The 15,302-nt window shown below is 35.4% G+C and overlaps 1 protein-coding gene across 1 annotated transcript in view; it reads right to left on the reverse strand.

Annotated features, from left to right (window-relative positions):
- Positions 1-6,963: 6,963 nt before the first annotated feature.
- The window catches only part of NETO2 (neuropilin and tolloid like 2), a 59,387-nt gene continuing 51,048 nt past the window's right edge, over positions 6,964-15,302 (reverse strand). Inside the window, exons 9-10 of the mRNA XM_024124852.1 lie at positions 8,695-8,808; positions 6,964-7,544 (exon numbers count right to left, since the gene is read on the reverse strand). Of these exons, the coding sequence (XP_023980620.1) occupies positions 6,964-7,544; positions 8,695-8,808 (695 nt within the window). The remainder of the gene's footprint in view (positions 7,545-8,694; positions 8,809-15,302) is intronic.

Below are 15,302 nucleotides of genomic sequence, written 5' to 3' on the forward strand. Positions count from 1 at the left end.
AAAGGGGCACTATTCGAGAGTTAGGATTTAATTGTAATCTTATTTACATTTCAAATGCAGAATCAAACTTCAGTATCTTTTGCCATACTTGAGAGAGAATGGATTTAGTTAAGTGTTTTTATTTGTGGCTGGGGAGGCTAAAATAGCTGACAGGTACTCATGTAAGGGAAAGATTAGCTCTCCTCATTCCAAGCTGCCAGGTTCAAGATGTGCCCACTGCACTGATAGTTCTGCAAACATAAAACATCATGTTAGATTCCATCAATACTTTTACCCCAGGAGTGAAATTGGGACATGCCATTGTCTTTTCTAGCTTCGTATTATCTATGGCTGCATAACAAATTACCCCTAAATTTAGCAGCTTAATACAACATATACTATCTTGGGTTTCTGAGTCAGTAATCTGGGTGTGGCTCAAGGTCCCTCACAAGCTATAATCAAGGTGTTGTCTGTGGTCATCTCAAGGCTCCAGTGTGGGGAGGAACCTCTTCCAGACCCAGTCATGTGTTGCTGGCAGGATTCAGTTCTTTGCAGGTGGTTGGACTGGGGGCCTCTGTGCTGTTGCCTGGAAACCCTGGTTTCTTGTCACATAGGCCTCTCCATAGGGCATCTCAGAACATGGCAACTGGCTTCCATCAGAGCAGGAAAGCACAAGAGTAATAGTGAGCAAGATAGAAGACAGAGTCTTTCTGTCACCTAATCTCAGGAGAGACGTGTCCTTTTTGCCGTATTCTGTTCATTAGAAGCAGGTCACTAGGTCCAGCTCACATTCAAGGACAGGGGATGATAGAGGATTGTGAATACTGGGAGTTAGGAATTGCTGGGAGCCATCTTGGAAGCCTCCTACCACTTATTTAAAGCTTTATTCTTTCTTTTTTTATATTAAAAATGAATGACTGAGAAAGTAAGGTTACCTTCAGGCTATGAATGTGAAAGGCAGAGGCCACATATTTGAGTCAGTTGCAGCAAGTTATTGTGCACATTTTCAGAGCTAAATTGTCTTCTGAGGCATTACATGTAACAGACTGATAGAGTTACTCAAAGGTAGAGAAAACTCCCCTACGATTCACATGACTATTTTGGGGTTCAAAATTTGTGAATGCTTCTCTGAAACACCACTTAATACAAAGCTTAATACAAATCCTAGACAATGTCATCAATGGAAGAATAGAACAAGATTTGAAAAGCATGTTCAAAACCTAGATTTTTGGTGGAAATTCCTTCTAGCAATCAGCAGGTACTCAAAATGTTTCAATAAAGAAGGTACTGGCTCAAGTGGCCTCCTAGCACCAGATGTTACAGAGTATGACAAAGCTTGGAGGGTGAGACCACTCTTAGACAAAAGCCGTTTCTTGATCCTAAATAACACAAAAAGTAAAATTGCTCTGTAACTATTTGCGGAGACAGACCAGTGGTAGCTTCCTTTCTTTTCTTCTCCTTTTGCTCCTTGATCTGTGTGACTGAAAGACTCAAGAGTTTTTGGCTTCTTTTGCTTTCTCCTCAGGGTACACCTTTCATGAGGTCTACTCACCCACACTTACTAAGCTTGTCTGTGTACCTCAAAAAGACAACGTGTTCTGACAGCCCACTCTGTGGAAGATCTCAGGGCCACTTCAGTGACCAGAAGCAGCAGCCTGGATCCTGCAGGCAGCCTAAGACCATCCTGTTCTTTTTTTTTTTTTTTTTTTTAAGTTCCTCACTTGAAGATTTATTTGAAAACTTAAAATGGTGTAATAGCCTGAGGATGCTTTTATTTTTTATCGTAACTATGATTATTTTAGTTTGGAAGTGACCAGATAGGAAATGCCAACTTTGCCTGGGAAGGAATTTAGGATTCTTTGTGACTTCTAGACACTTTGGAAATTGAGGCAAGCAAGGAAATCAAAACACAAGTTTTATTCCCAGTTCAAGGGTCAAATTCTTTACTGTGATGTATCAAATCGAATATTAAGCATATGAGAAGTCTTATATGGTCTGGAAGTTCACCTCTAAAAGAAAAATCATTGCTTCAAAAGGATATACTCAAGACAGTACATACTAAACATGCACCCCAGTCATTAGCTTCCTGGGCTTTTGTAGTCATTAAACCAATCACAGAAATATATGGAAAAGTTGCTTTAAAAAAAGCAAATTCAGAATTATGAGTTTGTTATTAGTAGAGGTATATAAAACATGGACAACTGATTTTGCAGAAAGCTAAAAAAAAGATAACCGAGGTCAACTTGTCATATTATTTAGCTCAGAACTCAAATCATTCTCCAAACTCAAGAGACACAGCACACACGTGTTTTAATTTCTAGAGTATACGTTTTTTCCTTTAGATTTAGAAAAGACCACAAAAGCAAAACACTGAAAGCTCTTTCTGTCCAGTGTCAAGGATATAAATGGTTAACAAACATTGTTTATTAAGAATTCACAGTAACTGTCTTGTAGAATTTGCAGGTGCCAAGAAATCATGGCAACAAAATTGTAGAATAACAAAGTGTTACATAAGGAAAAAAAAAAGTAAAATATAATGCTTTGAAAGAAATTGTTGTAGAATAAATTACATTTTAAATCAGAGTAATTGACAACCTTACATGAAACATCTGGGCTGCTGTTTAGAGTGGCTTTTAAAACATAAGCCAGCTAAAGCAGGGAGAGAGCAGAAAGCAAGGAAAGGGCGCTGGACTAGCTCTGAGATGTGGGCACTGCCTTCTTTTCTCTGGGCTTCAGTCTTCTCATTAATAAAGTTGGAGCAGATAATCTTTCTTGGATCTTAAAAAAACCAAAATCTCAAGGTCCCTTCTGATCATGAACAATACAGCAGACACCATTTTGTAAGAGAGCATACTCTTCTCTGACTGAGAATTATTCCTGTAGTCACAGCTAGGCTTTTCCTATCCTGTTCATCAGTTGACACACTCCTGAAACAAGGAAGCATCCTCACCAGACAATAGCAGAACTATAAAAATGTTCAGGCATTTAGGAGGTTCTTTTAATGCCTAATAATCATATGAAAAGTGACAAAGACACTGACACAAGCTGTTAACAAGTCAAAATAAAAGGAGTGTTTTTGATCTCTTTTGTGATTTGAAATGTGGAAAATCCTTTGCTTTTTGTTAAACCTTTGGGGTGAACATCTCCCCTCACAAAAGGTGCATCATACTTTATTCCTACATACTTCAGATGTTGGGATTAGTAGGTTTCCTGAAATTTGAGGGCACTTGGGGATTGATACCTTGTGTTAAATTTGGGATCAATGGTGTCACAAATGACAGTGCTGTACAAGTGCACCTAATGCTGCTTCTGAATTGAAGATATTCTCTCCTCCAGATTTGCCTTTTTTGTTCTGTGTTTAACACTGGGTATTATATTCTCTGTGAAGGGTGTAATAACTTCCACAAGATGGCTAAATTTCTTCTTAAATTACTAAAATTTATGGCTTTCACATTAGTAAACAATTTGCAAAGTTTTCTCATTGACCTCAAAGATGAAAGACTATATATACAGCAATTAACATTATTCTGGTAATAATGCCTAAAATTTATTGGTTTCATTCTCTTCTCTTCATATCATATACTGCCAAATGTTTGACTAAGAAATAAATGAGATCTAATACCCACCCATAGTTCAATGAATAATAAGCCAGTCTCACAGATGTAGAGAACTAACATATGGACACCAAGCGGGGAAAGTGGCAGGGGTGGTGGTGGTGGTGTGATGAACTGGGAGATTGGGATTGACATGTATACACCGATGTGCATAAAATAGATAACTGATAAGAACCTGCTGTATAAAAAAATAAAATTCAAAATAAAATAAAATAAAATAATAAGCCAGTCTCAGGCTAGCTTAGCTATTGATCGTCTGGTTCTTTAGTTCCTAGACCACACTGAGATGTGCCTTCACTGGGTTAAGATTTACCATTACGGCCTTTCTCTGTATTTTGCATTTTCTTTAAATTATGAGAAAATATCATTCAATATGAAGACCCTCCTTTCTTTAGTTTAAGAGAAAACTAGCTTCTTGAAGATAAGTTTGAGTTTCCTACCATGAAAAACAAAGATTTCATTTGTTTTAGCAGCAAGAAAATTTAGAATCAAATTTGTTGTCCAAGCTTTGCTAAGCTAAGTTGCCTGAAATCATGTACTTCTGTGCTTTTTAATGTTAAATGTCTTTAAAGGCTTTGTATTTTGCAGGCCTCTTCATACCCTTTTAAGAGACAGCAAGATACAAATTTCAAAAATAAAAATACAGTTACAAGTGACTAGTTAAGCATATTGTATTATTTTCTACTATAGATGTTAAAGACGATTTAGTAGTTTTTTTATGATATAATTTTACATAGAAAATATGATAATTTTCCTTTCATTATCATTAAGAATGAAATCACAGTTATTATTTTATTAAAGATTTACTAAATACAGTCTGGTGTGTTACCTACTAAAATGCCTATTCAGCTACTGAAAGAATTTAGCTACCTAATCTGGCTCTGGTTCATTAGTTCATTGAATACTACATTCGTTAAGTCTTTTTACCTTCCCAAGTTATATTTTTAAAACAGGAAATTATGCTGACTTTAAAAAAACTTAAATCAAGACAATACTATTTGTAGGCTTTCCTATCTTCTGGATAGTATATACTTTTTTAAAAAAAAATGTGATATAATAAGCATTTTGAAGGAGTATTATACATGTATCATGTTTAAGGTCACAGTTTTCATTAATCTGAGAAGATATACAGATGTTATATTTTTAAAAATCAATGAAATCCAGTGAAACTTTAATTTCTCATTTCATTGAGAATTTACAAAAAATATCAAAAATGAGGATTTATCTTTTAGTTATAATTCAATAAATGGATTCCTTTCCATATATATCTTAAGATTGAAAATCTCAGTGCCATAAATAACATGATTGAAGAATCATGTAACAATGTATATTTTAATATCAGATTTGTGTAGTGATTTAGAACAATGTTATATTTTTAAAAATCAATGAAATCCAGTGAAACTTTAATTTCTCATTTCATTGAGAATTTACAAAAAATATCAAAAATGAGGATTTATCTTTTAGTTATAATTCAATAAATGGATTCCTTTCCATATATATCTTAAGATTGAAAATCTCAGTGCCATAAATAAAAATCTTTTTTTTTCATGTAATAATGTATATTTTAATATCAGATTTGTGTAGTGATTTAGAACAATAAATATCACACAGTGAAAAATTTATCATAAACTAAATGCAATAACAAGAGGACACAGACGCTTATGTACACATTACCAACGTCTTTACACTAAATTATAGTGTACAGTTCCATCACAGCATATTTGTATACAAAGTCGCTAATGCAAACACTGAAAGAAATCTGTCATGTAGCTCTTTAATCTTGATTTAATAAAGTTTGTACAGTATCAAATAATATCAAAAGTCTAAAAAAACACAATGAGTTTTTATATCATGTTTATAAATTATTGTTTATATACCATTAAAAAAAATAAGGTCAAAAGTGCAGTTTAAAAAAAAGTGGAAATTGTTATTCTTGGTAAGAACTAGAAAAACGTATTGTCCCAAGTAAGAAGCAATCTAAAGGCTTATACAGTTTCTTAGGCATTTTCCTTTAACTCTCATACAACCTTGGTTACCATATCCTACAAGATAAACCAATACAAAGGGAGTGAAATAATCTTTTTATAAAAATAATAAAAAACACAGATCTAGTAATGAGAAACACTGGACATAAATATAATGATAGGCCTCCCCCAAAATGCATTAAATGACTTTTTGCTCACAGGAATGAATGGGCTATCACTGAATGTGACAAAACTTGGGAAATTTCAAAGCATTTCTAAAAATTTTAATCTTTGTCAAGTTTTTAGGTATAACTGGCAATGGTGCATACATCCCAGGATTATGAAACTTTTTCGTATAACTAAGACAAAATATGACTTAAAGGTGCTAAATCATATCACAGAAAATAAAGACTAAGGATCCAGTAATTAAAAGGCAGCAGTATAGAAACTAGTCAAGAAGGAACAGATGGACAAAACACGACTCTGTCTTTTTTTTAAAAAATTTGTTTAAATAAACAAGTTTATTTTTTTAAAAATTTTATTTATTTATTTTTGGCTGTGTTGGGTCTTCGTTTCTGTGCAAGGGTTTTCTCTAGCTGCGGCGGGTGGGGGCCACTCTTCATTGCGGTATGCGGGCCTCTCACTGTCGCGGCCTCTCTTGTTGCGGAGCACAAGCTCCAGTTGCGCAGGCTCAGCAGTTGTGGCTCACGGGCCCAGCTGCTCCGCAGCATGTGGGATCTTCCCAGACCAGGGCTCGAACCAGTGTCCCCTGCATTGGCAGGCAGATTCTCAACCACTGCGCCACCAGGGAAGCCCCACAACACTGTGTCTTAATTGGCACTTAACACAGTAACTAGTTATATTTTGACAAATTCTAGAACAAATGCCTATATTGAAATACGTGTGATACATGAACCATTTATATAAGAAACTGAAAGGGTAAAATTACTGGCTTATAAAACAAATTAAATTTAGAAAAAAGAAAAAAATAAAAGGAATGTGAAGAAAAATCTTACTTTTAAACTTATTGTGGGATCAAAACATTGACAGAGCTGTATCAATCAGGAGCAGTCTTCCTGCTTGCTAAGACCGGCAGGCAGCTGAGCCTGCTGCAACACCACCCCTCATCTCTCCAAATGCTACTATGTAACTGGTGCTTTGTTTGTAGGACACTGAGCGATAGAGGCTTATTTTTTGTTTTTTACTGAATGGAATAAGTTCCCAGGTTGGGTAACATATATAGACTGCCTGAGATAATAAAAACATCACCATTACATTAGGTTAATGGGAAATGAAGATCTTCCTGGCTCTGACAGGAGAAAAGGGTTGGCTGCTGAAAACAGTATGGGTGCTCTGTAGGCTACATACATACATACTTAATAATTAATGTCACCTTCAGTAGAAGATTAAAAATCGATGGATATGGATGCTTGTGCAGAATCTTCCCGCCCTCTGACATAAATTTCACAGGGAATCTCTTCCATTACTCTGTCTTCTAGGGCCTGTTCAGGGCACTCATGTGCCTGCTTGAAAGTGTAGCTACTCTTTTTGAAGGTGCTATTAAATGTTTTCATTGGCTGCGGTTGTGCAAAATCATTTCGGAAGGGAAGTTCCATGGAACTGAGGTTGGTCCTGCTTTGTTTGATGCTGGGTGCCTGCGATCCACAGTGATGGTCGTGGATGCACCGCGACGCCGTGGAGGAGCACCGCGCCTTCTGGTAGCTGTCCAGTTCCTCCGACAGGTCGGCCAGGTCCGCAGACATCTCCTTGTCTCTCAGTGAAAACAGTTCATAATGAGGAGGATCAAACACTTCTTGGAATCCAGTTTTATTAAAAGCAGTTTTGCAAGCCATGACCTTTTTTCGAGGCTGTTTCACTTGTACTAAAATAGAAATAATGAGAAGGACCAAGACAATCCCTGACGTAATGCCAATAATTGTTCCGTGAGTTTTAGTGATTTGTTCAAACAGTCCTGCTTTTTTCTTTTCTGCAGAAAAGAGAAAGAAAAACGATGAGGCTTTTAAAATTCGTTCATGAGTCCTGTCACAAATTGGTAAAGTATTTTTAAGTAAAGCAGAACACTTCTGTATTTTTTTTTCAAATACAATACAACACAGAAAATGCAATTTAAAATTAGGTTTTTAAACAAAATAATCCCATTACGACTTCTGGTTAAACTAACCAATCATAACCCAGCTAGACAGACTACGAAAAAGGAAAAGGACTTGGTTCTTTACTCAGAAGGTACGTGAATACATAGCTTGCAAATCAAACTAATACATGAATACAGAAAAAGCCAAAACAAAATACCCTTGTTCTATCAAGTTTAGCTTTCTGCTCTATGGTAGGTTTGCGTATACCCGTAGTATTTCTACTGATGGCCATAAGCAAGAGAGAACGAAAATGATCTGACTAACCCACTCAGGTGTGTTATCATGGTCTACTGTTTTTGAATGATTACCTGAAAATACTTTCTCTCAAGTACTTAAGATAGCTATATCAGATTACATTAACTTTCCATAGTAAGATATTTATTGAACTCTTGGGAGAATAAAAGGGAGATGAACTTTAGTACTGAAACAGTGATTTGATAACCAGTTTGTAGACATTCAACTAGTATTACCACAAGCCATATTTATCTTCCAGGGAGTATATACTGGAAATACAGCACAGGAAATTCATGGAATAAAAAAGCAGTCCTTATAATGAGTCTGTTTTTACATTGTAAGACTGAATCCATCAGTTGATTTTTATTAAATAGTATTTCCATTTAATTTAAAAAATAAGAATACTCTAGGTTACAATCTAAATTATTATGAGAATAAGGTATCTTTACAATAGAAATGACCAAGAAAATAAGGGCAGGAAATACCATGATTGACTTTTGAACAACTTTAAGGTAAAAAACATAGTCTATTAAAAAAAATGCTTTTGTTGAGAATAAATACTTTTCCTCACTTTTACCATATCCCAGAGGTCTATGATCCATTAAGGAGAACATTTATTTTATATGTGTTTATTCCAGCCAAAGCAGTTATGCCAAGCACAGTTGTAGAAAAAGACGTTTTAATTTTTTCTTAATGAAAGGCAATGGACACTCCTCTCTCAAAAAGGCTGGCCTTTGCCAGTAGACTCACCTTTACAATGATTTTCATCCCAAGGGTATGCACAGTTTTGAACCCCATTACAGACTAAAGAATTATTGATGCACATGTTGCTATGGCAAAAGAAAGTGCTGCCTGTGCAGGGAGCTGTAGGAAAAAAGGAAACTTTGTTGCTAAGAACTGAAAGCATACAGATTACAACTCATCCTGATTTATTTTACGTTTACTCTTATAAAGTCAATATCTTACCTCAAAGGCTTTTTTGTGAACACACTCTGTACTACACAAACAGTAAGACAAAGGCCAATATTCTCTGTTGCTGACTCATGTAAACTTGTACTTAGTTTGGGCACCAAAAGACTGTTTTTAGTGTAATAACAATATGAATATACGGTCATCCCTTAGTATCTGAGGGGGATTGGTTCCAGGACCCGCTGCAGACACCAAAACGTGCAGATGCTCATGTCCCATAGTAGGCCTCTCCATATCCAGTTCCTCATCTGTGGATTCAACCACCAACCATGGATCATGTAGTACTATAGTATTTGCTACTGAAAAAAATCCATGTATAAGTGGACCTGCACAGTTCAAACCTCTGTTACTCAGGGGTCAACTGTATTTCTCATGGTTCTTATGAAACTAGTATATAGCCTGGTATATATATTTATAATATATATATATTATATATATATAAAATATATATATAATATATATATTATATATATATATTTGGCTGCGTTGGGTCTTTGTTGCTGTGCACGGGCTTTCTCTAGTTGTGGCGAGCCGGGGCTACTTTTCTTTGCAGTGTGCGGTCTTCTCATTGTGGTGGTTTCTCTTGTGGAGCATGGGCTCTAGGCGCTCAGGCTTCAGTAGTTGCGGCACGTGGGCTCAGTAGTTGTGGCTTGCGGGCTCTAGAGCGCAGGCTCAGTAGTTGTGGCACACGGGCTTAGTTGCTCCATGGCATGTGGGATCTTCCCGGACCAGGGCTCGAACCCGTGTCCCCTGTACTGGCAGGTGGATTCTCAACCACTGCGCCATAGCCTGGTACATTTTTTCAAAATGTTAAAAGAAAATGTTAGCAAAGACGTGGAGACACTGAACCCTTGTGCATTGCTGGTAGAAATGTAAAATGGTGCAGCTGCTGTGTTAAATAGTATGGCAGTTCCTCAAAAATTCATATAGGTTACCATAAGCTCCAGCAATTCTCCTTCTAGGTATATACTCTTAAGAATTGAAGGCAGAGACTCAAACAGATACTTGCTGTTCATAGCAGAATTATGCACAAGAGCCAAAAGCTGAAAGCAACCCAAATGTCTGTTGATGGATGAATGGATTACCACAGACAAAAAGGAAAAAAAGCATTCTTTGGAATTTCAAAAAAAATGTTTTAAACAGTAAAGATATATGGAATATATGCCATTGAATTTCATATTTGATATAATTCTTAAAAAAACCTTAATGGTCTCAAGGCTCATCATAAGGACAATAAGTATTAGTTACATACATAAGCTGTTAGATTAAGGATAGAAAAGCCAATGAAGATGTATGGTGGTATTTTATTCAAGTACAAAATTAGTTAGTGTACCCACTTCTGTTGTGTCATATATATCATAAAATCATATTACACAAATGTGTGTACTTTAAAATAGAACAAGTGTCCTAGAGAACATATAGCATTTTTGAATTCCTCATTTCTAAAAACTGGAGTTTTCTGTTTTTTGTTTATATATCATACCATAATTCTATTATATACTATATCATATTACATGTTGAATTCTTATTTTACCTATTTCATCCAGTTCACAAATGGGGATACAGGGAAGAGAAGCTATTTTCAAGACAGGGTGAGTGAAGTTATAAACAGCACTGTGGTTTCTAGGTATTCTGATTTTCTGAGTGAAATTATCATCAGCTCTTAAAGTTTATCAACAGAACATTATGTGACAGTACTTTGATGGCTCTTCATAGTTCCAAAAGTGGCAAAAAAGACAGGTTTTCTGCAGTGTTTCTTATTGATTGAACAGTGAGTGGAAAATACCCTTAATTTGTTTAATCATAGAGTTCTTTATAACTGTTCTCCACATTATTTAAAGCAATTAGAAAGCAGCACTGATATTGTCAGATTTCGTTTTGTAGAAATGTGAAGTATATTTAAAATTACAAATGTATTAAGCTTTATGGATTTTCAAAGGACAAGCATAGCTGTTTATAATGAGAATCAAAGTATCAGTTATTGACATGGGTTGCTAATGACATGCTTCAATTCAAAACTACATAAAATGGCTGAATTATAAGTCTTTATAAATAAGGGACAAAGATAACAGCAAAAATACTGCCAGTTATGAACTACTCTCTACTTAAAGCCTGAGGACTTTCTCCTTTCCCCTTTACTCACTATGGGTCATGGTGTGGGAGAGAAGAGGGGGTTAGGATTTTAGCTTCCCTCTACTACTGATGAGATGTGGCAATGATGGTGAAAGATGGTTCTCTCCTTCAATTAGGCCTGCAGGGGACCCATAGGGCAGTATGTCACTGAAAATCCCACTATGGATTTATTCTAACAAAAATAGCTTCTGCTGCTTTCACAGTTCTAGTCCTGGAAATTACTTTCCTAAAACCATTCCCTTTCTTAAAGAGTGAGGTATATATTAGTATTCAGTGCTTGGGAAGAAGTCAAACATATCCTGGTTGCTATTCTATATCATTCATTTTAGCCAAGTTATACTATTTTAGTCACATCTGCAATCTACAATGAGTAGAAATGAAGTGAATCTCTCACACAGAATTAGTCCATTTATATAAACCTCCTCAGAAATATTTTCATGGATGGATTAATAATAATTACAAATCATTAACATTTTAGAGAAGAACAAAAGAGTTTAACAATTTGAATTAATGATAAGCATGTAAAAATGTACTGTTTGGAGCTCTCAAATGTGCTTATCAAATGGACATTCTTAAACTGGGACTTTTGTTTTACAAAAATTCACAAAATCCTTTATTTTGATCACACGCTTTTTTTGGAGGGGAGGTTTTCTTTTTCTTCTTGGGTAATAAAGCTACATTTAGGATATGGAGTTAAGTCTACTGCAGCCTTCAATTAGTCTGACCTTTAGTGATTAGTGTAAAGATATCACTTGAAGGAGGCTTGTCACTTGTTTACTTATCAGATTTGTATTAAAGAGAAATCATTAGTGTTTATAGAGAAAACATCTAAAACACGTTAGAGAAGAATTTTACATTATAAGTTTAGACCACTGCCAAAATAATGTGAGTCAAGAATGTGAACAAGTAGCCATATTTAAAAGTCTTTAAAAATAAACTGGTGGAATTAATTCTACTGATAGTTTATTTAACCTAATATATCTGTGCAAAAAGTTAATGCAGCGGGACCAAGGCTTCTACCTTTAGAAGGGTCTGTGTGCAAGGTTGGCCCTTAGCTGGCATCTGGGAACTTGGCTTTCCTCCATTCCCTGACTGATAAGGTGGTTCACGGTGCCTAGAGTTTGTGTTAACAATGTCATTTATGCCAAATACTTGCTTTCCTTCTGTGAATCTAAAATTTTGGTATACGCAAGGCAGACAGTGCCTATGTGAACAGCCCCCAGTATAAAACCTTGGGTGCTGAATCTCTAAATGGGCTTTTCTGGGCAGAAACATTGTACATATTATTGCATTTTCTGGTTGCTGGAGAAATGAACATACTCAGTGTGCCCCACTTGGGAAGGAGAGAGCATAATGAAGCCTGTGAAAGGACTTCTCCAGATCCAGACAATCTTTTTCCCTTACTGATCCTTTCACTGTAAGAATCTTAGCTGTTAGGACGAATGTATGTTGGTCCTAGCAAATCACCTATCATGTGGGTGTTGTTGGGGAGCCCTGAAACAATATCCAAAATGTTATCATTTTAACATGTAATCAATATAAAGCATTATTAATGAGATATTTTACATTCTTTATTTCATACCAAGTCTTTGAAATCTTGGATCTATTTTTGTAATTATAGCACATTTCAATGTAGACTGGCTGCATTGTAAGTGCTCACCAGCTACATGTGGCTGATGGACCCTGTACTGGACAGCATGGGTACAGATGTTGGGAGTAAATGTACTGAGGAAAAAGAAGGCTAAAAGTCTTTCTTGCTAACTGCATCTTTGTATCAAGCGCTGATTTTAATTATTTGAAACAGTAAAACAGCCTTTGTAGGGTTGTTTTTTATTTTTCAAGTTTGAAAAGTTTTCAAAATAAAACAATTTTTAGAGACAAACTGAGGTTATATCTATAGATCGATAAAAAGCAACAGCACAGTCTACTTGTGGCAAATACCACTGCTGAACTCTTGACATTTCCCAATGCTTGAGGAATTCACTACACCCAAAATAACTCAACACTTTCTTTTATCCATTCAGTTTTCATTTTCCAAGTCAGTCAGGCCCCAAAAAGTGACTGTCACTTTGCATCCTTGTGGAGTCTGTCTCCACAACTCTTCTTTCTCCTCACTGTCACTTCTTTGGTTCAGACCTTCCTGGTTTCCCACCTCAATCATGGAAGTAACCTCCTAAGTAGCCTCCATGCCCCAATAAAAGTACAGCTCTGATTATATCTTTTTGTAGTATAACATGCTTCAAAACTCCCCAATGCCTTTCTAAATAAAGCCTTTAGTTTAAAGGTCTTCAAGTTCTAGCTTTAATCTACCCTTCCTAGTTCATTTCTCTCTGTTCTCCTTTCCACTACTTCTTCTGGGCCAAATTAGCTCTGATTCTATACCTTTTTCATTATAGTACCTCTGTTGGAATAATAACCTCAATTAACATTTCTACCTTCTAAAATCTACCTACCCTCAAGGATAAACCCAAAGGACCTTCCTCAAGGACTACTTGCTTCATAAACAATGCTGCCCACTAGAAGTAACTTTGATATTTAATAAGAAAGCACTTTGTTTTCTGTCTTAAATGGTCTTTGTCATAGTCAATCCTGTACTTACTTCATTTGCATATATGTCACCTCACTTAAGTAACTGTAAGATCCTTTAGGACAGGGACTGTATCATCCAATTTTGTATCTTCATAGCAAACACTTCATATTGTAAAAGTTAAATAAATGAATGGAAGGCAGGTAGGAAGACTGGTTGGCTAAAATTAACTTCATAACCCAACTGACCATCTGGCAATTCAAAAAGATCTTTAAAATTAAAAATAGAAGAGTTCAGCTACAATAAAGACTGTATATGGTCACATACAACCATGATTTTAATATAGAATCCAAGGAATAATAATATAATACTTTGAAATTATAAGTAAAGGGTAAAATTAGTAATTCCCAAATTTCTCAAGAAAAATATCTGATAATATCTTACTGTTATACTGAAATATTTACTAACTTTGGATTTGCAAAAATCATATAGCTTATCATTATACCATACTCATCAGTCAGGACATAAAAGCTAAAACATTTGTCTCATGAGGACAATAGATAATATATACCACTTATTTTTTAAAATATATGTGATGGGAACATACACATGCAAGTGTATCCAGAAAGTCTGGGTGAGTCTTTAAATGGTAGTTTTCTTCATATAGGAGATGACTCAGAGGAAAGGAACCCATTAAACAGACTAATCAGCCCTGCCCAAGTGTAGATTAACGTTAAGGGCCATTCAAAACCAAGTCAAAAACATGATGGTGTAAAAGCAGTTTTTTGTCAAGCTAATGCAATATGATCTGAACTTACAATAAGCAAAATCAACAGAATAATTATTAGGAAATACTGACAAGTCACTTGTACTTTTATAGGACATACAAAAGCAGCAAACCATTTTGCCTTGTGAGGATTTGTTCACTTGAATTACCAAGAGTTTAAGGGAAGAATTCTAAAATCTGTTCTCAAAGTTTCTCCACTTATAAGCTGGGTCAGTGTGTCTACACATGAGCTACAACATCCATTAATAGGAAAAGTTCTCACATGCTCATAAAACAGTAAAGATACCTTTAAAGACTTAGGCAATCAGAAAAAGACAAAATCCCCATTGTAACCACAAGGAAGATGTCTAAAGGATATGCATAGAAGGAAATCTAAATGTGTCACTACAAAAATCAACCAAGCACAAAAGAAGGCTGTGATGAAGGAAATAAGGGATAACAAAGCTGTTAAGACATATAGAAATCAAACAGCAAAATCGCAGAAGTCCTTCCTTATTAGTAATTACTTTAAATGTAAATGGATTAAACTCTCCATTCAAAAGGCAGAGATTAGCAGAAAAGATTAAAAAAACAAAGATCCAACTATATGATATTCTATAAGAGATTCACTTTAGATCCAGAGACATAATTAAGTTGAAAGTAAAAGGATGGAGAAAGATATTCCATACATATAGTTACCAAAAGAGAGCTGGGCTGGTGATACAAATACAGGCGCATGTTGGAGATATTGCTGGTTTGGATATAGGCTACTACAATGAAGCGGGTATTCAAGTACTCACATGAATTTTTTGGTTTCCCAGTGCATATAAAAGTTACATTTACATTTTACTGTAGTCTGTTAAGTGTGCAAGTAGCATTATATCTAAAAAATACAATGTACATACCTTAATTAAAAAACACTTTATTGCTAAAAAATGCTAACCACCATCTGAGCAAGTCTTT

This window comes from Physeter macrocephalus, chromosome 17 (genome assembly GCF_002837175.3).
Source record: "Physeter macrocephalus isolate SW-GA chromosome 17, ASM283717v5, whole genome shotgun sequence".
Taxonomy (NCBI): Eukaryota; Metazoa; Chordata; class Mammalia; order Artiodactyla; family Physeteridae; genus Physeter; species Physeter macrocephalus.